Genomic DNA, 27,410 nt, shown 5'->3' on the forward strand with positions numbered 1-27,410 from the left:
GCATGAACATGGCTGACAGGGAAATGATGATGAGAATTTAAGATGAATCAAGTAAACTGTCATTTAATCAAACAATAGTCATTAAAGCTGCTTTAATTAATGAAGCTTAATGCTCTTCTTTTTTTGTATATTGCACTGCAGTGCTCCCTTTTTATTTTTTATATTAAACAGATGCATCATGCAAGCTTAAGGTGTTCAAAAGTATCAAAGACGAGAACACACAATAAATACGAGTGTACTTGAATCTCATCAAAAAAGAACCCCAACAACAATGCCTACATTTACACTAAAGCCAGTGTAGACATTGAACATATTGAAATGCAAGACTCACTTGTATGGGGACTACCTTCACAACAGTATTATATCAGAGGGCTCTTTGATTTCTGTTGACACTTATGATCACTGTGCAAACAGACTCGGTCAGATGGATTGTGCTGCTGTGCTGCTCCTCTGCCCCCGTTTAGAGACCCGAGTGCACTGTGGCCACACATGTCCATCCTGATGACTATGACTTTCCTACAGGGCCACACTGCAGCTGACATGCAGAGGCAGAGGAAGCTAATTTTTTACGATGGACATTCAAGCACAAACAATACAGTGCCGAGTATGTGAAATATGATAAAAGATTTTTTTTTTGTTTAAAATGCGACAGAAATGACCTGCATCCCCTCTGAAGATCATCTTGACAGATCCACCAAAAAAAAAAAAAATGCTCTGCGAGAAAGATGCTCAAACCGTTCAAATCAGCTACATCAAAGATGAGCTCACATATCGAGACTTGTTAAGTTAACTGTAGTCATATTGCAAAGGTAGGGTGCCGGAGCCATTGCTGTCACTTGACGACGCTTGCGTCTAAATTGGGAGTGAAGGCCTCCCCAGGAGAGATGGGTGAACCTGTCACACAAGACTGAGGGAGCAGAAATGCTCAAAAAAAACGCCACAGCCCCACACACACACACACACACACACACACACACACACACACACACACACACACACACACACACACACACACACACACACACACACACACACACACACACACACACACACACACACACACTATCTCCATATGCTTAAGATCTTAATCATCATCACCATCATCTGTTCTGTCCTTTCAGTGTGTGTGTGCGTGTGTGTGTGTGTGGTTCACATAAAAGAAGGACATCTGGAATACAATTATTCTAAGACAGCCTCACACAGACACACACACACATTTCCCTTTGCTCTGAATTTGCATGAATTCCATACATCTGGCCTTTAAGAGGCAATAACAATTATTCATTGAGCTGGTTGTTAGAGCCCAAATGCAGCGGCCACTAGTCTAAACAGCTCATTATAATAGCACAATAGCTCACTTCAAGCACACAGGGAAATTGGCATGCAACTCCATCACTAAAATATCGTATGTCCATTCTGGATAATATAACGAATTCTGAGGAGCTTTGTGGAGAAAGTGGATGTACACTTTGCATGTTTATTTCTACTTTTTCTTATTGTAATGAAGAAATTGTTTGACTGAAGAGTGGAATATATCATACTTGTATTTTAATTATACTTTTAATAACGGAAACATTAAATAATTGACTATGTAGCAACAAAAGATATAGTTCTAGTTTCTACTTTTTGAAATGATTGGTTATATTTTCCATTTCTGTTTCCATGCAGTTGAAAGTTGAAAATGAAATTATAGAAGGAAAACGTCCAACAAATTACTGAAAAAATGTTTGCAAAAAATACCACAAAATTCTAAGGAAATTCTAAACAAACAAAACAAATCACATCACATTTCTACTATCAGGTGGCCTTCACCAAAGATTAAACAAGTCTACATCTGTGTGTCGACTCATAACTACAGTACGCACATATTCACATCAAACCTGAGATGGGCCAGACCAAGGAGAGTGTCCCTTAGGCCATCTTAGCCAGTCCTTCACAACTGAGCTTTAAAAGATGGGCGACAGTACAGTACGCTGCAGTTGGCCTTGATTGATGCTTGAGTAACCCAAGATCATAGATGTGCTCAGGGAGGACTTGCCGGTGCAGAGCTGTGCATACATCAGCCCTTCAGGACTACCACTACAGTACATACATCATGCGGTGAGACTGACTGATGTGAGCACAGGGACTATGTAGACCACTTAAGGGAAGCTTTCTACGTGGCAGTAAACAGTCAAAGTTGACTAAAAATGATTACAGCACAGGAAAGGGACGACTTTGTTGTTATGAATCACATTTTATCGGAGCCTGAAACAACTGAGGTGCAAAGCACGTGCAACACCCGCGTATTACTAGGAGACATACACTTCCAGACACACACACACACACACACACATATTAACTTGTGCTGATATGCTTGACAGGCACAACTACAAAAGCATAACTCGGTGGTAAATAAATAAGTTCATGCTGTCTGCGTGCATTTTCTTTTTAGGAACTCTTGGGCTCACATAGACCCGTCCAAAGGATTATGTGCGTGCATTCGTGAGGCCCCACGTTTCAGCACATTCTCACCGAGTGAGAACGAGCGGCTCCTCCCTCCTAAAGCAGCTCAAGGGCGCGGCCTATCTACCGAACGATAGAATGCACGAGAGGAATTGTGCTTCACTCCAACCAGACGGCCAGCCTCCATCCACTCTGTGCATTTGTTCCTTTATGTGGAAGTCAAACTGTTTGTACTGTCAAGGTTATGTTATTTAACAGGGGAGCGGGGGAAAGGAGAGAGACAAGTTCCAGGCAATTTAAAATTCTGATGAGAGCTCCACCAACTGTGTATCCATAAAAAGTGAGGAGATCTGAAATGAGACCAATTAACTTCAAGCCAACCGAGGACACTTCTTTGAGACCTACACATTTTTATTCCCTTGAAATCTCTGCCACTCAAACATGTTGTGATAAACACAGCAGTTATTTCACCCTGATCCGACAACAGAGAAGCCAAATTTACATTTTGGTCATTTGGTCCAAATGTGACAGTCCTGTATGTCCACACAAGTCACACATGAATTAAAAAAGGACAATGTCAGCATGTTGTTTGTGGCTAGCGTCGCTCAAAACTGCGACGCAGAGTCTTCTGTCCCTCCCAAAAGCAACGTGTGCACACACACACACATGCGCGCACACACACCACGCTTGAGCAGCACACAGAGCACTCCTAAGGTTACCCCCCAGGACAAAAGCTTTACCATCCCACTGACTGGCAGATGGGGCAACCAGCTGACATCTCGGCCCGGCTCCGTTTCATGTTCCCTGGGTGTCTTAAACGGGCGGGCACCCTGTCTGATGGGCACAGGACAGCCAAGGAGGAAGTTCCTTTGACAGGGGGGAGGGGGAGGGGGCGGGGGGGGGGGGGGGGGGGGGGGGGGGGGGGGTGCTCCTTGGGGCTACCATTGAGGAAAAGAGGAGCAAGGACAGACGGAGATGGCTAATGTGCTTCAGTGTGTTTGTACAGTATAATTGTGTGTCTTGCAGGGTGGGAGGCCCGGGTACCGTCGACAGAAGTCGCAGATTAATAAAGAGCTAATGACTGCATTTAGCCCTATATGGTTTTCTAACACAGGATCAAATATTTTCCCTCAAGGCTAGAGCCGACACTTACTGCTGCGGGATCATGAGCAGTTGTACTTGTTTTAAGACGGAGTCATTTAAGTTTAAGAGTAAAAACGGGCTTATTGTGACACAAGAGGTGCCACACAGCAGTTTGCCGACACGAGGCTACAGGGTCTCTCTCCGTGCTACTGAAAAACATCTGTGTTACGATACGAGAAGTGACACACGGTGCATTCACTAAAAGGCTCCGACAACAAAGCAGCAACGACACCATCTTAAGCTAAAAAGGAGTCATTGTTGTTGTTGGGTTGTTCCCTCAGAGACCTTTGGATGCGGTCCCCAGCTGGGAAAGTTCCATTCAATATTATCTAACACTAATAACTAGTTTAAAATTATAAGAAGCAACAAAATGCCCCAGATTACTAAACACCATTCATCGTATCACTGAAAACATATCGGCACTTATATCAAAACGCATTAACAGATGTGATGTGATTGTTACTGCTATCATCTAGTACAGTAATCAACCTTCTGTCCACAGGTGTGAAACTTATCTGCAATCTCAATACGTCACGTACAAGTATTAAGTATTAAATAGTGTTCCAGGAACCTTTCATTATAAAACATGTCACGTATAACTCTCCAGCCTGCATTTAAAACACTGGTGTGAGAGTGATGGGAATGTATTGCGTTAACACTGGCATAGCAATTATTATTGTTTATTGATAATTACTGCACATGCAGAAGTTTGATTACTTTTTGAGGGGAGAAAAAATAAAGATGAAAACAAATGCAAAAAATACACATATAGGAGGTTCACAAACTATACACTACACTGTGTACATTTAAAGTTATATTTACAGTTAAAAGTGACAACTGAGTATGTATATATTGTATAAGAATACGATTGTGAACCTATAGTGAGGGCAATGAAGATTTTAAGTTTTGGTCAACACAGTATTTAAAAAGAAAAATATTTGTAATATTTTATTTTACTTATTTCCATGTATTTAGAAATGTTATTTTACTGTTACAGTAAGACACAGAACTAAAAATGAATTTAGCAAACTAACTTATGTAGCTATCTACAGTAAGGGGATGATGGCAGACTACTTACATTAACATGGCATCAGCAGTCAGCTGGGTGGCAAGCTACTATGAGTAACTTTAGACTTTCTGCTTACTACTACTAAATCTGACACAATTTCAACTGCACTGGGAATGTGACTAAGGTTGTTATGTACACTATATATATATATATATATATATATATATATATATAAATAAAATGTTTTAAAACTAGAGTTCATTCTTGTGCCATTAGGATCAGTAGGAGGTTGGTATTCCTAATCTGAAAAAGTTTATATTGGTCATGACTTAATTACATATAAATTATTATAATCTGTGATGAACAAGTTTTCACTTCAACGCAAACAAAAATAAATTAAGAAATAATTTAATTGCATTCAATAAATACAATTGTATTTATTGGATCTTTTTGAAACACAAAGAAAAAAGTAGTCCTACTGACACCATGACATATCACAGGTACGTGGCAAAAGAATGCGAGTTGTTGAATTCACATTTTAAATAACTATAAGGGAAATGTGTAACAGTGATAACACTACTTTCTCCTCAACAATTTTCTTCCTTAGAACTCTTTTGAATCTGCATTAAAAAAAAATTGCCCGTTTACGTGGCAGCCTGACAGACAAATCCCTGTGAAGACACCGTTAATGGCAGTTTGACTCAGTTGTCATTATTCAGGTGCTTGCTAGTAGCTTGCCTCTTACCAAATAAAAAATGGTTGTCACTTTCCTACATTGGAAATGAGAACACATGTAAGGGAGGATACCGGTCAAATAAAAGCCCGGGGATTATTATAACAAAATTTTGTAAACTAGGAAAAAATGTAAAAACATTTTATCTGTTGTGAATTTAGTCATCTCCGTGCCAACATCTCCATCTCTTGTCCGTATAAAGAAGCCTATCCACACTCACTCTGATAAATGTCTCCTTATTCCTTTTCTTTTTTACTCCTTTTAGGGTTTTAAATAACATCAGTCCCTTTGTCATCCAGTGCGTCATTCTCATCACCGAATTAATATTTCTGATATACGTCCTCGGGTGACAAGGTGGCACAATTCTCTCTCACTGCCACTGCTTTACTTTATTTCACAATTTATTTATTTTTGGTTCTCCCTTTCTTAATATTTCAGCGCCTTAGATGTAGCGGCTCTTTAAAGCGCCCACGGGGGCTCCAAGTCTTTGCTTTTGTCTCCCATTTCCTTCTGAAACAGTTTTTCTTTAACCCTGTGCGGCTCTTCACAGTTGTTGTCTTAGCGCTCTCCTCTCTGTCGCACTTTCTTTCCCCCCCCCCCCCCCTCCCTCCCTCGGCTTTCTCTGTGTCAGCCAGAGGTCAATGCTGCATTTTTTTTTCTTCTTCTTCTTCTGCATGCAAGAAGGCAGGGGGTATCTTTTTACTTATTGTAAGCTAAAAATAGAAGAAGAAAAAAAAATGTGATTTACGGTTGGGGACGAAGGTGTCTTTTAAGATATAGTGGCATTCCACTATCTATCAATTGGAGGGTGTTTTCAAATATCGAGGTAAGGATTAGATCATATCAATAAATGATCTGGATGAAGTCTGATAGAGACTATAGTCCAATTTACTAACTAAGCCTAGATTACTTAATTCTTGAGGTTATATTAACTGACCCTGTGCATCAGTCAAAGCTGGTTTTTGTTGTTGTTTTTATTGAGAATATTGTTTCTGCCTGTAGTGTAGCAGAGTGTGAAGAAACACAAAAATTCTGCATTTATCACGCTTTAGGACATTTTTTATGGTCTGCTATTTAAAAATGTTTATCAAGCTGTTATAATAATACATTTGAGTGAATGTAACTTTTTCACTACCAATCACAATAACGTAAAGCTGTAGTGTAATGGATTAAGACCCATCTTAAATATTTAAATGTTTGATTTCATCTGTTCTTGCTTAAACTAAAAATCAATCTCACAACGTTTAGATTTCATTGAACAACATGAGCATCATTTTGAAAACATTTCTCTTTGCGATGTTGCCTCGTGTTTGACTGAGGCTGAAAGCTCCAATGAGCTGTCTAGTCAGATCATTACTTCCAAGAGTCTCATTATGTTGAGAGCCTTGTTGAAGCTAATAACTGACTAAAGGTCTAATTATTAGATTTTCTCATAATGTTATTAATGCTAGCTGAGGCTTTGTGCACACCCAACAGGGCGACACAAGGAGGCTAGTAGTCGCTGGAGTAGTTTTACCGTTATATGGGCATCTATCTCTGCTGTGTGGGGTTAGGTTCATGGAATTCTACACAAACATGTCGCTTCTTCGTAGCGCCACTTAACTTAAGCTAATATTTGGATATTTGTGACAACACCTGTCGAAAACATGGCGAAATACAGACTTGCCCACTCATACGCAGGGAGACGAGAGCACACACACACACACACTCGAGTCTGTTGGTTCAGCTCTTCCATTGAGGGTACGTATGCTAGCTGGCCATTGTGCGCGTTCGGCCTTTTGTCTGTGCAGCCTGAAACTGGTGATTGCACCTTAGCTACCGCAGTTCAAGCGTAAACAGTGTTTTCATGCCCTGCGATATACACTGTTGCCAGTGGACCCCTAAATCCCTGGAACAGCTGAGTCCTAGGGTGTCAAAGATAATGGCGATTTATTGCAGTGCGAGGCTTTCTCATTGCCCACCCCACCCCCCCACCCCCCCTTTCCAATCGTCCCCCACACCCCTCCCCCTTCCTCAAACAGATTAAAATTAAGCCTTAAACATGTGAGGATGGAATTAACACATTTAGCGAGTCTCCTCTTCCCACATCCCATTTTCGCTCCAGAGCGGCTGATCCCCGCTGCCGAACGCGGGTGCAATTTTAATGACTCGCAACGTTTTTGAAGTCCACATGAAAAAAGCGTCGCTCGCCGTTTGTGGCGGCGCTAGATATGGCTGGGCCACGGCCGGCCATGATTGGGGGGGGAAAACGGCGCCGACTCGGACTCCAGGCTCTTCGATAGGATCGGTGTCATTTTCCTCTCCACGATAAGACGCCTTGCTGACAAGGTCCGATTAGGAGTGAAAAAAAATCATTATTGCTATGCCTTTCATCCACCGGGGGTTTACCGATAAACAGCTCACCCGCGGCTAGATTTTCTGAGCGCGAGATGTTATGCGTTGAAGCATATACATTTAGGAAATGTGGTTCCAAGCTACATTTTGGGAGTGTTTTTTAATAATCATTATCTTTTTAGATAGCTATAGAAAAACATACTTTCCTTTAAAAACATATTTTTACAAAAGGCCTCTTTTCCCCTCAAGCTGTGAAATATTTAAGTCGCGGCTCTCAGCTCCATTAATCAAACAATTATCACATAACTTTGTATTCTTTTTGAACACAATACAACAATGCCGATTGTATCGGCCAACAAAAAAAAAAGTGATTTATTATGCTATACCTAAAGGAAAGAAATATAAATATATAAAATATTCACACTACATTGTAGAACAGAGAGAATAAAGTAAAAAATAGACGTGAGAAAGGATTCAGTTACATGTGGAGAATAAAAAGATTTACATTATATATATACAGCACTTAATTGTAGAAATTATTCATTTAGTGAGAAAAATATTTTCAATTCCAAAAGTATCAAATTGTGGCGTATTAGCAGCTCAAACAAAAGTTGAATAATTCAATAATTAAATATATGGGCATTACAAAAACTTTTTAAATTTGTAGGATTTTAATTTGTATAAATGTGTTTTATTAACATGATTATATAATATAAAAATATATATATATAGTCTTGGATTAACACAATATTTTAAACATTAAAGAAATAAATAAAATGTGTCAAGAGCTAATAATAGCTTCTGCTTAAAATATGACTAGCACGTCATGAATGTAACTGATTATGTCATTCGCTAAGTGTTTGCTTATGGATTTGAGGAGCGAGCACCACTTTGGTGGCCCAGCACCAAAAGAATCGCCGAGTCTGATCTTTAGAGGGAAGAGGGAGAAATAAAGAGAGAGTGGGAGAGAAACAGAGACCGCCACGAAGATGGAGGGGGAGAGATAGAGAGTCGGGACAAACGTGCGCTGTGTTACTGGGCCACTCCAGCGCCCGTGGACTCTCAGCAAGACTCAAAGCCACACTCGGCTTCAAAAGGGAGCCATGAAGATTTTTTTTTTTTTTTTTTTTATGTTTACAAAAACATATTTATTTATTTCTCGTCACTCTGTCATTTATCTATTTATTTCTTGTCGTCCCAGCACCCCCTTGCTCTGCCACTGGAATCATGTTCGATGACGCCGACGTTCTCGCCCTCCCCTCTCTTTTACCCCCCCCCCCCCCCCCCCCCCCCCACACACACACACACACACACACATACACACACACACACACACTCTCTCTCTCTCTCTTTTAATACCACTGCAGTTGAAAATCAAACTGCTCTAAAACAAATTGATGTACTCTTTAATATGGTCGTCACAACATCACAGGGTCCCCTGCGCGTCTGCCTTGGTGACAACTGCAGGGCTGCTTAGCTTAGCCCAGCGATGGCTGCCACTTTGTTGGTCGCTTCAATGATTTATCACAAAAAAGAGAGAGAGGGAGATTGTGAGAGAAAAAGGGGGAGAGATAGAAAGAAAAAGACCCCTGGATCATGATTGAGTCGCTGGCACCTTTGATTGACACGGTCTAATCAGCTTATCTCCATCCTCATAAAGTTGATAGCCTGCGGTGCTGCTCTCTACCTGGCATGGCGTGAACTTTGGGCTAGGCCGAGGCCCCTGGGGGCCAGGCCCTGGCCCTCTCTGCTTATCTAAACGGGACTGAAATCAATCCCTAATGAGCTGTTTTCATTTCGCAGGATTGATTACAGGCCCCTAAACACCAAGAACACTCGCCTAAGAAGTGTTCTCAGCCTCTTGCTGGCCACCTTTAAAATGCAGAGCAGCAGCGCTTTTGTCTGTGTCTGTCTTTGTTTCAGGGGCTCATTCTGCTGCCATTGCGAAGTTATTTGTGTCAACGGAACAAGTATAAAGGGGGTTGAATTTTCAAAGTAAATTCACTCCACATTTGCTGGCTGAGTTATTGAGCCAAATCATTTCTTTTAAAAATCGCCTCAGAGAAGCATTCATTCATTCATAATAATTGTAAAAATGAAAAGCCGATACGTTTCATGTTAAAATTGAATCTTAAAATGTAGGATTGCATTAAACATGCATTAGTCTCTGCAAGCAAGCTACAGAAACTTAAAGCTATTGCTGCTACGAGCCATAATTCAAGTTTATTATTATTATAATAATGTCCTAAAATCTGCATTTACTGCGCCATCAGCAAAGGCAAAACAAAGCAAATGTCATTTAAAGCAATTTGATTATTAGAGTGACGCCCGTAAACAAAGCAGTGGACTTTTATTAGCAGAACTGGAAAATTCAGCAGGAGTTTTTGATGGAGCATTTTTTTTTTTGTACTGTCGATCAGTGTGTAACTCTCTCCCCTTCAATGAATAATAATCAAAAAGGTGGAGCAGCTAATCATTGCAACTTAGATGCCTTGTCTGACATGCTATCTATTTCTAAACAAGCAATCATAAATCATTCAAAAATCTTTTCAACTGTGGAGGGAAGGACTAAAATCTGGCAAGTCTTTGATTTAACATCAGTCAAGTCTCCACATTTGGGCATTTCAAATGCCCCTGACTCAAATGTCTTTAAATTGGCTAACTGCATGCCCTCCCTCTTTATTTAGGGCCCTCTTTAACTGGGCTAGCCCCCATGTCTGCTTGTTGCTCTGCCTGGGCTTTTAAGTCCGTGCTCTTCACTAATGAAGTTCTATACTTTATTTATGAGACAAACAGAGGACCCTGGTTCTTGAGGGTGCGTGTGGTAAACAGCTCTGCATGTCCAAAGAGTCTCCTCTATATCCCTCTGAGGGCTCTCACTGCTTTTGGCAGGCCTTTGTTTTCCCTAAATACACTGGAGACATTGAGAATGGTAGAGAAATCTGATAAAATGGTACTGTGTGAAGATTTATCTTTTCTCAGAACTAAGAGTACTGTGTTTCTTTTTTCCCTTAAATGTGACCTAGAAGCATCCTGGCTTTTTTTGTTCCTGGTCATTAAGAGATATATTGTCAACGCTAAAGAGAAAAAGGGGGCAAAGCTGAGCTTCTACGCCATTTCTTTGTTCAGGATCTGTCTCTTTGAAATAAAATGTCTTTTAGTTCCACTTTCCCCATTGGTCAATTACAGTTCCTAAGGGCTACGGTGTCATCGTCGACGGAGAATGCAACTTTGAATTACGAGAAAAATAACGATGCTAAACTGCTCTCCGTAAAAAGTACATCTTAGATGTCTGGGAAGAGTCGAGGTCTGCGGCAAGAAAGGAATTTGCAATATGACCAGAGAGTGTCTGATTGGAGAAACACTTAACGCTCTAATTATTTGTGTTTAACGTCCATGGATGCCGTACCTCTGCGTTTTAAAACTCAAAGCATATTCCTCAACCATTGCAAATGCCACTTTCATAACGTGCATGCATAAAGCGCAGTGCACTTCTTGAGTCTTTATATCATTATTTTGTGTTTCTTGAGGTGTAAGAGAAGGAACTACAATAAATGGAGCGGTTATTGGACTTTGTAAATAAACAGTTTAGCGTTTGCAAAAAAGACAAATCGCAGTCCTGAGCATACTGTGTCTCAATACTCTAAGAACTTTGGCAGGACTCTGATCTAGCCAGTGCAGTATTTCATAAAGATGTCTGGGAAACGGTTGTGATTCGCCTTTGTGGGACCGCAGGAGTAAATATATAATTGGAGATGGGTGAACAAAACTAAATTAAAGACCAAGCTGAACCACGTCAGATCTTATAAACCAGACGACAAACGCGGCTACCTGATGTTTGTGCCCAGCGTGTTTCGCTGAATTAAAGAGCCTGGCATGGTCGAGTAATAAGTCTCGTGGAGGAGTGCATATTCCCTGTGTATCTACGTTTTCATTGTGCAGATGTATTCCCTGTTTGACCCGGAGACATTGCCATTTCAGGTTGTGCATCTGAGCGGAGGGTCGGTATCGACAGCAGAGCAAAGGAAGGGGTCATGGATTAAAGACGTGGGGCGAAGCTTCCCCACCAAACCACAAACACACCCCCAGCTGCTGTGGACCAAGCCAAGTGTGTGGGACCAAGGCAGGATAAACGAGTATTGTTCTTAGCTAGCTGCACACACAGCGGATGAGAGGGCCACCGGTGATACAGGGTCAAGGGGCATGTGGCCGACGTGGAGGAGGAGAGACCGCCGGGCCCAGGAGGTACTGAACACTGTTAAGCCATGGCCCACTTCTTTAACACCAACCGAGCTGTGAAGCAAAAAATATCACACAAAAAAAAACGAGCCGCTCCAGTGAAACACACAACTGGGTAGAATTTTAAAATCTGTCGGCTGTCGCAGAATCTGACACAGTCGAGAAGCTCGGATAACGGCAGGATCATCCGAGGCATTTGAATCAACACTTTTAAGCAGAGAATGCAGATTGTATTTATGAATTTGTGAATGCAAGTTAGAGAGAACATCAAAAGCCGGTGGTCTGCGTGCGAACCTTCCTTGACTTGAATTATTAAATCTGTCGATGTCGCACACGCCAGCCACCCCGCGATTATAGTGTAAATTGACAAACTTTTTCAAAACTACAACGGAAGCCACAGAAAGCCGGTTGATACTTCAAGAATGAGCTTTGATACATCTCTGAGGAATACACTGTGCCTCAATAATGTGGTGACTGTCAGGAAGGAAGACAGGAAGAAGAAAAAAGAAATATGCTAACTGGTTAAATCTATTTAAGAACCCAATGAGCTTCTTTCCTATTTTAAGATAAAAACCATCCTTGATAATGAGGAAAAAAGGACTTTGCGTGTGTGTGTTTTTTTTTTTTTGGGATGGTTTATTTAGAATGTGATATTATGTTTTTTGTCTTCTTTCTGCACTCCTGAATTAAGAACTTCAGGAGGAACGCTGACGTTGTTTATTTTCACAGACCCCCTGTCTGTTTGTGGAAAAAAAACAAAAAAAAACACAGTCGCTCAACCAACACACACACACACACACACACGCACACACACACACAGCCGTAGCGAACGAATTTTCTTCGGGAGCAGAGCAAGAAAAAGCGGCGCTCGATCTGTTGCCTGTACATCTCTCTCTCTCTCTCTCTCTCCCTCCCTGGCTCGCCTTTGATGTGCTCCCGAAAATGTCATCAGGCGTCAAGGAAAGAGTTTTTTTTTTTCGACCCCCCCCCCCCCAACCCTCACCCACCACCCCAAACACACACATCCACCCACCTCGCATATGAGCAAGACAATTTGCTGTCGCTCACTCATCCCCACCACTATCTTGACTCCCCCTCCCAACAGCCCCCCCCTACTCCTTCCTTACCCAATCCCAAACAGACTACGTACCGGTTTCTACTGCTATCTGGTAGCCGGCCTCCAGTCTCCGTGATGACCTTTCCAGCTTCTCTGTGTTGTCCAACAGATGCGCTCTCTGCAACAAATAGAGAAGAGGGGGAAAAAAAATAAAAAAATGAAGCCAGAGAAACAAACACAAATTTGATTGAGAGCACTGGGACCCATTTCAAAGAAACACATCAACACTGTCACCTAAACAGACAGACCACATCCACAGCAACAACATAATACAGCCAGGTTGGCAATAACCTTCATGGATGACAATGTGTTCTATGCTGATGGAATATCAAGCATATGCATGTTGAGGCTGACAATGTAAGAGGTGCTGCTGCCTCATCTTGGACGTAAAAACAAGAAGAACCACTTTGAGGTTTGCTGCCTCCTGGTATTGTTTCCCAGCGCAGCCTTCAGCTGCAGACAGGGGTTAAGGCAGGGAGGTGGAGCAAATTAACATGCAACCAAATTTAATTTGAAGCTTTCCAGTTAAAAAAGGAAAATCCGGTCCAGGTGAGGGCTTCCACACGAAAGGAGAAATTGAAGACAAAAATCAACATTTACCTCCTCAATCGCGTAAAATGTACCATTTCTTGAATAACAACAACAACAATAACAATCCATCAATGTCACAAATGAACATCATTATAGATGTGAAATGTAATATCCACATTAGTGGACAAATACAGTAATTGTATGAGTTACCGCATCCCCGCCTCGCTTTACTCACAGCTATCAACAATTGACAAGGTTGCCCATTGAAAGCATGGAGCTCGGAGAGCATATCAAGAAAAAAATGTGTTTCATAAATAATTAACCACGTTTTTCAAAGTGGATGTTTGTGAGTATCAAGGTGTTAGCTAGGGCTCTAATACGGTGTGCAAACATAGCCATTGATACCAGTTTGTTAGATAGCAGAGAACCAGCGGATTGAGTTTCTTCTCTGTAGCTGAACAATTCATGTCTGACGAGCAAGGCAAGAAATATGTGATCTGGTGACTGATGGCCTCGAGTTCCCTTTTACTGTAGCTGCTCACAAAATGCACACATCTACCATTATGTCTATATTTCACAGTGTTCACATATCCAATTACTGCAGCATGTACAAACACTTGCACAAATATATAGACATGCAGTTCTATAGAAAATTGTTTTATATTTAGACTTTGGAGTTCAGTTTCTTTATATTTATTTAATGCGTGCTTTATTGTCCTGAATTAAGTGCAATATGTACAAAGAGTTTTCAGAAGTTACTGTTGTGAGTGATTGGTTAAAGTTACTTGACAGTGACTTGGTGGTTTCCCATTTGGTTTAAACATAATCATTTCATCCACTTCCACTATGAGGGGACCCTACATTTGATCTCAGCAACAGTTAGTTCATTTGTCAATGAGTAGTGGAAGTCATCTTTAAAGAAAGCAGGAAATCTCTATCTGGGAATACCCACTGTAATGTTTTCAACATTAAATTGTTTAATTAACTGGTCAAAAGAGGCTTTATAATTACAACTGATGCTTCGGTTGTGGTTGCAATAAACTGCCTAAAACGTCAATAATAGATCATTTATCACCACAATTTTCCCATGCAGGTTCCCCCTCCACCTCACAAATGTGTGTCTGTGTGTTGGACAGTCATTTGAAAGGAGTTCCCCACAACCAGTAAAAACATGACCGTTTAGGGCATATCTGCATTAAAGGGTATAGCTTCAGTATTTTTCAATCTGGACCCTATTTTCCCATGTTTTGTGTCAAAGTGACTAATGGGGACAACAACTGGTCCGGTTTAGAGAAAGAAGCCGCTAAAGAGGTTGCAATGTCATCGCTCGTGGCAATTCCTCACCCTCAATGCTAAAAGTGATGTTTTTTTCCACTAACAGGCTCCGATTGTTATTATAAGAGTCTGACAACATTATGGAAAGGACCCTACAGAGAAATACAATGGTCTTCTTTACCTTTAGCTGGATTCGGTGTGTTTCTTACTGTGTCTAACCAAGTCGCATCCACATCGTTGGAACAATGGATGAAAAATACCAAAGTTACCCTTTAGGTTTGTTTCTGTGTTTCTGACCTTGTATGTTTTTAATACAATTCCTAAGATCTGATACACTACAACTCTCATTAAAAGATTCTGCTGCACTGTATCACAAGGGGGTTAATCATGGAAGCATTCGTTTGATCATTCTTTGTTTCAAATAAAGCTTAGATATTGTATTGAAGTTCAGTGCAATTATACCATTTTCATCATCATGGTTGCTTCTAGCAGATTTTAAACACTGACAAAACTGTGATTTTTGCTGATTGGTTGAAATTGACTGGACTACTTTCACCTTTTTACAATTTTTCAGCTAAAACATTGAGATGCATTTAAAAGATAACCTATAAGTTGTGTGTATATTGTCTACCCAACATATCCTTAAAGGGAAGTGAATACCATTGTCCATCTATTGATCGGTGGTTCTTTAGTGCAGAATTTCAACCACCTATCTAACATACAAACAGCTTCAATCAACATATACAGCCCCATATTGTCCACTGTAGCGCCCCCGCTTTGATTGAATCCAAACTGAATTCAGAAGAGAGGAATATAAACAGCATAAACATGGAAGGCTTAAATGTTTACTCCAATGTTGTTGGTTTTGATGGCCTTTCTAATATGCTATGCTAAGAAACTGATCAGATGTAACATATTTGACACTCAAAAACAACCCGACGAATGACATCCGCCTCTCTGACAAGGGTTTATGCCCATCAAATGAGCGGAGGGGACAGGGGGAGAAGTGAAGTCTCTAGTTTTGGTTAGGCTGTCAAAATGTGTACCAGCTAATCACTCAGAGGAAATGAAAAACGTGGAGAAAAAAAATAAATAAAAAAAGTCAACGACACACTTTTCAAAGTTTGACAATAAGAGGAAAGGGAAAAGAGCAGGGAGGAGAAAACTCCCTCTGAACTCTTTTCTTTCCCTCGCTTCCCTTTTCCGCACGCCGCTGACAGATGTCATTTAAAATTGCTGAGATACTTTTCAATAGTTAAAGGGAGGGCAGGGGGAGGATGGAGGGATAGGAGAGCAGGTGGGCGGGTGGAAGGCTGGTAAAATGGGCTGCTGGTAGGAGGAAAGCGATAAGGAGACGGTGAGCGTGACTAGGATGCAAGGTGCGGTTGTGTTTTTTTGGCGAAGGGTGTGGCGGGGGGGGTTTCAGGGAGGGGTTACATGGGTGTGGAAGTTGTAGCGGCACCGGCAGAGACGGTGGCGGCGTGCTCGTGGGAGAAAATGGATAGCAAGCTTGGGCTATAATGAGCCTACGGATCAGAGGGGACGTATTGACATGCAATGCTTAAGCTTATACACCTAGACCATGGCTGCAGTGCCTGTGTGTGCCTGGGAGCATGAGGCAGCCGGGGATACTGACAGAGTATGCGCACTCCCCGGGTTCTTCAAAGAGCTCAAGTGATTAGTATGTTATCATTACCATTCGAAACGTGATTTTTCCTATTCCCTCTCGGCAAAGGTGACACGTCTCGGGGAGACGGCCGGCGGACTCACTGCGATGGAAAAGCCACTTCAAAGCGTTCTCCTCCTGAATTTCTCTCTCTCTCTCTCCCTCGTTCTGTCTTCTTTTAGGGCCAGGGGGAGGGGAGGGTGAGTGTGGGTGGGTGTGTGAGGTGGGAGAGGGGCTGCTGGGGGGGGGGGGGTAGTGGTGGCAGTGGCGGTGTGTATATGTGTGTGTGTGTGTGTGTATATGTGTGATCATTAGAATAATGCGCCCCCAGTTTGATGGTGACAGAACCTGAAGGAAAGGGTGAGAGTTCAGCCACTAAGAATCCAGTAATGGCACACTGTGATGGCCCTACTAATGAAACAATCCAGCCATGGACACCGGACGATACCCGTGGAAAATAATGTGAAAAAGGAACGTGTACAGTGAGAACTAAACATCCTATACTACATAGTCACAGTTTTCATATGTCGTCGAAAAACGTCATCTAAAATGAGGTGACCGTTATTCTCCAGAAAAGCAATACTGTTCCAATATTCAAATGTCACACGACAACCAGAAAAATGAGAATCAAAGTGTTCGGTTATGGTTTTATTGTGCAGTTAGCGAGACAAAAATCCCAGACATCCCCGTCAGCATTTTGTCGGAGGAAATGCAAAGTGGCTTCCAGACCCAACTGTGCTACAACATCCCATAATCAAGGCTTGACCCCTGTAGTTAAGACACACGTACACAAACACCTATTCAAAAGCCAAATGCTGGCTTAGAATTCATTAATCAACTTTAAGGATTTCATCAAAATCATATCTGATGGTTCTCATGGAGCCTTCTAGCAAAAGACTTAAATACAATATATGATAAAGATTGTGCATGTCTGAGTGAGTGCACTGGTGCACCCCACCACCACCGTTTCTGCCTATGCATGTATGCCTTTTCATCTGACACCTACATTTTGAACAAAGATCTTCTTAGGAATCACGAAAATGGTGTTTTTTTGTTGTGCTTTTTTGCGTCAAGAAACACTCTTCAGTTGTAAGTTATTAACGGGGAGCCCCAGAACAATGCAGCTGTAGCTCAAAAGAAATCTCTCCCCTCTTCTTTCGCTCTCCTGCCTTTTTTCAATATCAAACACAGGCGGTTACTATCACCATTTTCCAAAGTTCAGATGATTTCCTTATTATTTCAATAAGGGTGGGGGAGAGTCAAAGTGAATAATGATGACAGCTGTGATTCAGACTGACTGTGTGATCTTCTGTGCCGTTTGTTTGGGACTTGTAAGACGAGGAATTACAAGTGTCAAACAGCTGTGAATATGGGTGCTAAATATTTAAACATGTTTTTCAGCTGCAGAAAAAAAAAAAAAAAAGTATAGTTTTTTTTTAAAAGCAAGACTTAAGTGTGTATAAGCTGTGCCAGCCTTTGATTCGAACGCAGGAAGAGCAGAGGGGTAAAAGACTGCAACGGGGAAGTGCGATGGCGAAGAGGGCGCAGAATCAAGCCCGATTACACAAGATTGGTCCGTTCCAAAAGTGGGGAGACAGGTGAGGTAACACAAGCTGTCTTCTGACCCTCGGGCGAGGAGGAAATGCACAGAAAAGGGTGGGAAGAAGAAGGGGGAAACAACAGTGCAGCTAAATAAAGGGAAAAAAAGTGTGATAACATGGCATCTAGGCCAGGTTGGCGCTCTAAATTATGGATAGGTGTGAATGGTGAGCCTTTGATAGGAATTGAATTACTCTGCTTGAGCAGAGGTTCTTTTGAACATAGTCTCACTCAAAGGCACATTTAACAACATACTGTAACTACACCTGCACATACAAGTTCAGTCATAACTCAAAGGACAAGCAACAGAACAGAGAAACAACTAAATCTGCCTTAATTACACCTCATTTAAAACTGATAGAATCAACTTAAATATGTTACTTATTGTTAATTATAAACATGATGATGTTACTGCTAGGAATATTCATAGACAGTCCACGCGCAAATGTTTAAGGTTAAAATCAATATAAGCCTATGTTGCACTTAGCATTCCTTTTAAAAACCTCTATGTAACTAAATAAACCAACTATTGTGACAACTAAATCAACATTCAGCCATTTTTAGACAGCTTCACTTATCTAAATTATGTTTAGAGTCGAAGTTTCAGCCTTAAAAGAAACATAACAAATGGGCGATTGTCATGGCAGTCCACTATTATAATTGCTACAATCATTTATTTGTTCAACTGAGAGATAAAATCATTTTAAAGTGTATTTTATTGTGTAGTGGAGCAGCTCAATCGGAGCATTGGTATTATAGTTACAGCTATATTACAGGTACTGCAACGACATGAAAGTTCAAGGAACCACAACATTATTCCACCATCAGTGCTTTTCGTTTACCATCTCAAAGAGAGAAAACCAATAAAGTTAGATTCTTACGATAGCATTTGGTAAGCTAATCAGCGAAGCAGCAAGCCAACTCTTGTTTCTGCTGGCTGTGTATTGTCGCTAACTTTATCTGCTAAACAAAAATGATCTTTACTAACATGATCCACAAGCCAGCACTGTACAGTACCCGACTGTTCAACATGTTTTCTTGGCATTTTTGTTCGTTTGAACACGATGATGATCATTTCGTTGAGCACCAACACTGGAGTTGACGCTTAGTGACAGTTTTCATTACGTTGCACACTGTGCATGACACCTTACATTGAACATTATAGAAGTCATGAAGCGAGTTCAGTAATCCTTGGCAATGGTGGTGATGTTAACGCAGTGAATGACAAAAAGACAACTACCGTACGGTCTGTCATGTATAATATAAACACATATATCAATAATGATAACCTCAATCCAGGCAGAAAGCAAGTTGTGTGGCTCCATTCAAGAAAATGAAGGGATAGTAAATAATACAAGCAGCAAAACCCTGTTGAAACTAAAAAGTTGATCAAGTTCTGAACTGCAAAGATACTCTTAAGCGTATCTTCATTCCTCAGTATTTGCCTTAAAAAAGTCGAATCAGAAATAATATCTTATCTTCACTTTATGTTATTTAAGGTAACTGGAAGAACTAGCCTTCAGTGAATTCATTATCTTTGGCTTGACTTGTAAGCTGTTCAATCAGACATGAGAAAAAAAGAAGAAAAAAAAGTGTCCAAATGAGCTGAATTTAATTTTCTACGGGAGAGAGGAGGGCAAATGGAAATTTCAGTGGGAAAGCAGAATTTGAACTGTTTCGAGCAGAGAAGCACTTACCTCTTCACGTAACTTTATCAACTGCATCAGGAGAGCAGAAGGGAGAAGAGAGAAAGATGGAAAGAGTGAAGGAGAGATAATAATAAAAAATTTAAAAAAAAAAGGCAGAAACATGGCAGGAAGAAGATCAGTCATGTGGCTGGGTACAGAATTAACCTTGACGATTTATCTGGTTGCATGTTTAGCATTTGGAAATCACAAGACAAACACATTAAACGGAGCTAAACACGCCGCTCGGGCTGACTTTTTTTGAACAAAACAAAGATCAAGTCCTGGCGCTGTCACATTAAACAAGAGAGGGAATGGATCGCTCGACTTGCGATATCACCTAACATTATCAAGGAAGTCACATCACTGAAGTGGATATAAGCAAGAGGAAAGAAATATACAAAATATTTTTCCTCAACATTTGTAAACTGCATCTGTCATTTTGCTGAATTCTCTGGAAAGGGATAAAAAGAAATGTGTGCGTCCTTTTGGAACCGAGGTGGAGAAACGCTGAGCCACTGTTTATCAACGCTGATATCCTGTCGATATTTCATGCAGCTCGGGCATCTCAGCGAAGGTGCATTTAGATTATGTATGCGAGGCTACCGCCGTACATACATACAGTGGAGCGTATTATTGGGACAGCCACAGATCATGAAAAATGAATCTTAGCACAGCTATACATTTTTGATGAAAGAGAATGGGAAATTTAAAGTGAAGTAAATAAGAAATGCTATTCCTATTCCCCCCCCGTTCTGGAAAAGGCTTGCATCTCTGATAATGAATCAGACATTTGAGGGAGGGAAATAATCCCATTTGCCATTAATTATGCCTAATCACAATTAAAAAGGTTGCTTCCCTGGCCTGTTCTTGTTGCTGGAGAGGAGGAAAGCGAAGGCTGGGGCTTATCGTGGGAACGCAACACGGATGGCAGAAAAGGGGGAAGGACACGTTTCTTGATTTGCGAGCCTTTTAGAGGCGTTTTTTTTTTTTTATCCACATTGACCAACATTAAAGATTAGGAGATGTTACTTGTGCTGCTTATTTGAATTTTGTGAGCCTGGAATAATTTTGTATCACATAAAAAGGTGAGAGTTCTTAGATTTCAAATAAGAACTTGATTACTAACTTTAAAGGTAAAAAAAACAAACAACAAAAAGGTGCTGGTCGAAAAATTAAGCACCAGCTCCTTCTACCAACTCGTCCGACCAGAATAAATATAAAAACATTAAACATTTGCACCTGTTATACTAAGATCCTAAATAACAAAAAAAACAACACTGTACTGCATACATTTGTCTCCTCTATTTATATTACACCGCTAGTAAACACACTCGAAGAAATGTGTCGAATGGTAATACATTCATGAGGAATATACTATATAAAAACACAAAGTACTTCACCCATTACAATCGTGCATTTGTCACTGCACCCCCCCCCCCCCCCCTGTATTATTTTTTTAAAAGAATCTCAAAAATAGTTCTCGCATCGTTTTAGTTTTTCCCACCAATCCCCCAAAAAAACACGACGCTTCACTGCAATATTGCAAACATAAAAAGTATTGTTGATATCTGTAATGCGGGAGGTAAACAAGTATAATTGCATGTTTTCCTTTTTCTTTCCCTTGAAAATGTCGGCGGTAACAAGACGCACTTAAAGAGTGGAAACTGTCTTTTCTAACTCGAGCAGCAACTCCCCACTAAGAATGCATTATTGAAGGGGCCAAAGTTTAAAACTACACTGTGGATGTGCTTATTTGGGGGGCTTGAAAAAAAAAAAAGAAACACAGCGGATCCTGCGATCCCTCACCCCAGCTCAGCCATCAGTCAATGGGTACCGAACAACACTTGTTCGAGCTCATTTGTGCTGCCTCACTGATTGCAAGTGCTCGTGGAGGATTTGTTAAAACTATACGAGGGGCATGTTGAGCCGGGCTTCGTGTTTCTTCCTACGTCGCTTTATTTTTCTTTGGCATCCATTCTTTCCCACAGCCAACGACGCTCACGTTGCTCAAGAGATATAGAGCCGTAAATACAGAATATTGTAAATGTTATAATTACTCCGGCATGAGCGCCTTGCCTTGTGTTTTTGTGATGCCAGCCAGTATTCAAAATTGCACTGCTGCAATTTTTCTGTTATGATAATCAGCAATTTTTTTTTTTTTTTCAAACAAAAGATTTTTTTTTTTTTATCCAATACGGAATTCGATACAAGTGGTAATCTGCTTCCTTTGTAGCCTGTAAAATCTGGTCCATGCCGGCTCAAACCAGCACAATCTCTTGTGGCCAAGCCTTCTGCTGTGACTGAAATCGAAACTATTCCGTATAGTGTTCGTGTGTGGAAAACGGGCGCGCATTTGCTGCTTTGTGTGGCGTCTGTCTTTGTGTGTGTGTGTGTGTGTGTGTGTGTGTGTGTGTGTGTGTGTGTGTGTGCGCGCACCAACGTTTGTGCGTGTGTTGCATGCAGAGGAAACAGAAGGAGAAAATGTGCAATGGTAGCCTACCACATTATTAAAAAAAACGAGTGATAGTGCCAATTCAGTCTCTGTCCGCATACAGATAACGAATAAATGGCGAACTCTATTAAATCGTCCTTTAGCCATTATCGCAGGGCCAATACGCCATTTTCAGAACTTATGACGGTTCCCTATTTACTTAGCTATAAATCCTTGCCATGTAACCAACAGATTTGTGACTGGTAATGATCTGCTCAGCCAGGGCTATATGAAATGATCCTGACCTCTTTCAGATCGTCAGGAATTAAATTGACCGACTTGCCCCGGCCCCCGCCATCTTTTCCCCTCTCCTATCACCGCCGTCTCGTTAGATAAAAAACTCTGAAGTTCCGAGTACTCCACTCACAGCAAGACCAAGACGACTATTATCTCCACAAGTTTTAAAACGAAAATGAGGTAAATACGGCACCTGGGAGGAAAAAGGAGAAAACGTATATCATCTATTTACTTTTGGCCCCAGCAGGAATTCTCTCTCAGGCTTTGTGTGCGTATTTTAGATATACGGTGGAATACAATTATTAAAGTTTCACCTCAGACATTATAATTGCTAAATATAAAGAGTGTTCTTCATAATTAAATCATTTATATTGTATATTTTAAAACACATTCAAGTTTTGAGTCGTGGTGATATTTTAGCAAAAAGGTCAAATTTAAAAAAATATAAAAGGAAATCATCTTCGGCCTAAATTCCCTAAGATGAATGTTTTCAGCTAAATATATTTTTTTATACCTTCATTCGATGTAATTAATATTATTCACAAACATTTCATAATTTACATTATTGTGTTGATATGAACTGAGAATTAAATGTCACATTCTGATACCTCTAATGTGTGCATGCATGGATCAAATTAACTTATTGTTTTCATTCAGGAACACAATAATTTGACATAAAATAAAAGAATTTGATCATTATAATTAAGAATACTAAAAACAATAATTACAACAATAAAACTGCAATTTCCTCAATTTAGAATATGAATGTATAACATCATTCCATAATATTAATTCCATACCGATACATTTTTTTCAATGATTTTCTTTTAAGATGTCTCAATTCTACATTAATAAATATACATTTTAAATATTTTGGGATAAATGTTTAATGAAAGGGAAATAAGATTTGATATTAAATGAGATCGGTTTGTTTTTTTTGTTCAGCTTTTCCATGACAGGATTTTGATAGAAGTCCTCAGCATCACAAACGTGACATTTCTGACAGCAAACCTTCTTCCAACTTCTGCAGAAAATGTCAGAGTCACTTTTGTGTCTCGCTAATTTGCGGGGAATATGCATTTCAATTACACATCTTGGTTCTTGATACATATGTTTCTAAGATGTGTAGTTCATGGGTCATCATTGAAATGGTAATAGGGAAAAACAAACAGACAACTTTATTTAGCTTTGCTTAGCTGCGAATCATCTAAATATACTCACATAAAAGCACTGTGGGACTAAATGTGCAAATATGCATTCGAGTATTCATCTTTGTCTTTTTTTCTTTTTTGAGGGTGCAAATGCAAAGTATTTATTTGCATGCGAGCGTGTGAGATTGCGTGTGCCTCGAGACGCAGCAAACCCCTGCAAGTTGACAGCCGATTGTAAAAGGCAATATATAATTAGTCAAAAGACGTTTGGTCATAGTTGAGTGGGGCTGCATATGAGTGGCAGCTGTGCAGGTGAGCAATAGGTAAGTGAGTCTCAAATGTTAAAACGCTGTTTGCTGAATCCGTTGATGTATCATTGTTTTGATGCCGCTCTACATTTATTCAAAAGAACTTAAGTTAAAGAGAACATGTGGCATATTTTGGGCAATTAAGATCACAATTCAAGATAATTGTTTTTTCTTCTTCATGGCCACTTTCACAACTGCAGTGAATTAATCTTTTGTACACATTGCTGACAATGAATGAAAATTACATATGTGGTCTTTATCCATTGTTTATATCTCTTGAATTCAACAGGCTGAACCGATATTCAAACAAAATGTCATCGGTAATTAACCAACTGTGAATATGTTCATAGTCAATAGATCAAAACCACAAACAAGTCAAATAGAATTAGAATTTTTGGATTAAGGGCTGATATTTTATAATAATAAATATATATTTAGGGGTGAAAGGATCATTTGTATGGAGCACTGCACCAAAACATCAGTTGGTAACAATATGAGAACCTCCATTCTTATTCATTTTAAGTATCTGCATTGTGAAGGTCCGCCACCCTTTGAGCTTAAATAAAGACCGGAGAACAACATTTAGAAATTCTGCGTGTGTGTGCGTGTGTGTGTGTGTGTGGACCTCGATGGAGGATCTATTATTGGCCAAAGTCTACACCCGGCTGGAGAACAGCTGTGGGACGGTTGGTGTGAGGAGGCCGGGTTTTCGGATTTAAATTTGTGTGAGATAGTGCGTTTGTGTTTAGGTGTGCGCGTGTAAGCTTGTGCGTGTGCGTCGGTCACAATCTGGCTTTGGCTTGACACTGGTCCCATGCCCTGAGCCCACTCGCTGGCAGCCCAGCTTTGCATTAAACAGTGTTGCTTTCGCATGACTTGGTGACAATACTGTGGTTTCAGCTCTCGATGGCCGCTACGAGGGGCCCACCTCCCCACCCCTTGGGGCCAGTCAGCCACCCACACTGCTGTCGTTTCGGGCCCCTGATTAGCACCTCACCTGGTTCTCCGAGGAGCTGGCGTCATCCCCCAGGAGATCGTTGCGCACCTCATCACTGTAGGCGATACGTGACCTTTTCTGCAGGGGGGGAGGGGGAGGAGGAGGGTGAGGAAGAAGGACAAAAAGAAGAAGAGAAGGGAGAAAGAGGAGAGAGCAAAAAGGAGAAAACAAGTGGGGAAATATGGCTTAGTACTGTTGTTGATGCAAAAACACAACAGGCATTCCTTAAGCACGAGAGCCCCCTAATGGAACTTGGTGACAAACCGAGTCCTACACATGCAGGTTGTGAGGATGTGTCTCTCTCTGAGTGTACCACTACGACACACGTACTGAAAACAAGTATGTCTGGGTTTGTGCCCATACCTCCTTCCAAGGTGAGCTACTGTACCTACTGCACTTGTGCCACAGAAGTGATGGCAAAGAGCCGACCCCCCCCCCTCCCCACACACACACACACACACACACACACACACACACACACACACACACACCTTGCCCACTTAAACAAATATAAGTTGAAGGATAAAAAAAAAAACTCATCTTGTGTGTGCATGGAGAGATGGTGGAGTGGAACAGGGGGGACAGAGGAGAGGGCCGGGGAGATGTATTATGAGGAAGTATCACTTGTCAGCGCTAAATCTTTTCTGGGGGCTGTCACCGCTGTCATCCCAGTGCAGTAGCAGGCTCTGTGATAACACCAATGCTGAGTCTCAGACAGGGAATAATTCATCACCCATTGGCGGCCCATCGGATTTGGGGTTGCCTCTCTCTCTTTTTCTCTCTCCAACACACACAAACCCTCTCTCTCTCTCTCTCTCTCTCTCTCTCTCTCTCTCTGCCTCCAGATAGGCTCGAATAAGAGGGAATGCCATGTCCAAAAAAAAAAAAGAAAAGAAAGCCAAAAAGACAAACACTCAGACACACACATTTCATACACACTTCAGAGTGTGCCACCTCCGATTGTCGAAGAGTGGGCTGCCGTTGTACCGCTTGTTTACAGACGCCCGACCCATGGAAAAACAGCCTCTTGGCATGCCCTCTAAACTAAATACACACCAGCAGCAGACACAGAAAGTGTTTACTAAGACTCCTTCGCTTTCTCTCACTGCCTTGACAGGGTTTCTAGGTGGGCTGCAGGAGGTGGGTAAAAAAATCAAAGACAAACACCAGCATAGGAATGAAAATATCCCTTTTTTTCTCAACACAAATTCTTTCTATTTTCTATATTTACTTAGTTCTCGACTCTGAATAAATAAAACAAAGTAAGGGAATCAGTGAAGGAACACCAATTACCTGGTGGGGGCATTCTTTTTCCTCAAATACAATATCCCTTCCCCAGTATCTTTCTATTATCAGTTAAAGTTTGAAGAAGCGATTGCATGAAGTGCTTTGATGCTCCCTTCAGTAAGAGAAGCACAAATCCGACTTGAAAAAGCCAATTCTAACCTCACGAGTGATGATATCAAGTTTCTTGATTGAAATAACTTTGGAGCCAATCACAATCGAGCCAGTTGATTTTTTTTGGTATTTGTCTCTCCTCATAAACTGGAGCACTGAGTGGAAAGTCATGGCTGATGTGATTTGGCTGTTATTATCGTGCTGCTGAGGGGCCACAGTTCTCTGGAGTAATTACTGACAAGACGGAGGGCCTGATTGACCCCGGACCACGAAACCCATTAGATGAAGAGCGCACCCAAACAATACTCAACCACGGGGACCCGAGCTAACCACAGAACGCCCACTGTGTGAGGGGAAAGAGGAGCTCGGCAGCACGGACCGCCCCGCACCCCAATGCGCACTACACAGGAGCACTATGTCACAAAATGGGCTGCAATTGTGCCATACGCTCAGCTCAGTTATTAACTTTGAAGTTTGTGAAAGTCGTCGCCAACACTCACTTATGTGACAGCAAATTCCAAAATATATAGAAAAACTAGACAAGAGTGATCCATACATGTATCACACCAGATAGTTAAAAGTCAATTAAAAACAATCTTTTGATTAAAAATAACAATATTATAAATATGTTGCGTCATGGCAAATATAGGTGACATAAACGTATATAATATAATAATTACTGCTTGTTTTCTTTCTGCTAAAAACCCTCGCTTTGTTGAAAAGTCTGCAAAAACTTTATATCTATATTCAAAAAACAATTAAAGTGATCATATTGTGTCCCTCTAAAATTAGATCTTATGGTGATTTTAAATATTAAATTCTAGTGTCAGCATTATTTGAGGCCCGTCTTCTGTGTAAATGTAAATAAGTGGTCACTGTGCTGCTGTCAGATGTTAAAAGGAATTTCAGATTTGAGTGAAACCAGAAAGACAATAAGCATCAATTTGAAGACAGCATGTGCACTTGCACACCAGGCACACGCACACATATTTGTTGCCAGGAAAACACCCACATATTCCATTTAAGTGGAGTTTCATCTTAAAGAGCTG

The 27,410-nt window shown here is 40.9% G+C and overlaps 1 protein-coding gene across 2 annotated transcripts in view; it reads right to left on the reverse strand.

Moving 5' to 3' along the window:
* The window catches only part of vti1a (vesicle transport through interaction with t-SNAREs 1A), a 104,743-nt gene that overhangs the window by 59,473 nt on the left and 17,860 nt on the right, over nucleotides 1–27,410 (reverse strand). For both annotated transcript variants that reach the window (XM_079182249.1, XM_079182250.1), the window contains exons 4-5: nucleotides 24,964–25,041; nucleotides 13,054–13,138 (exon numbers count right to left, since the gene is read on the reverse strand). In XM_079182249.1, coding sequence (XP_079038375.1) covers nucleotides 13,054–13,138; nucleotides 24,964–25,041 — 163 coding nt within the window. The remainder of the gene's footprint in view (nucleotides 1–13,053; nucleotides 13,139–24,963; nucleotides 25,042–27,410) is intronic.

Source organism: Pholis gunnellus (genome assembly GCF_910591455.1).
Source record: "Pholis gunnellus genome assembly, chromosome: 21".
Lineage (NCBI taxonomy): Eukaryota > Metazoa > Chordata > Actinopteri > Perciformes > Pholidae > Pholis > Pholis gunnellus.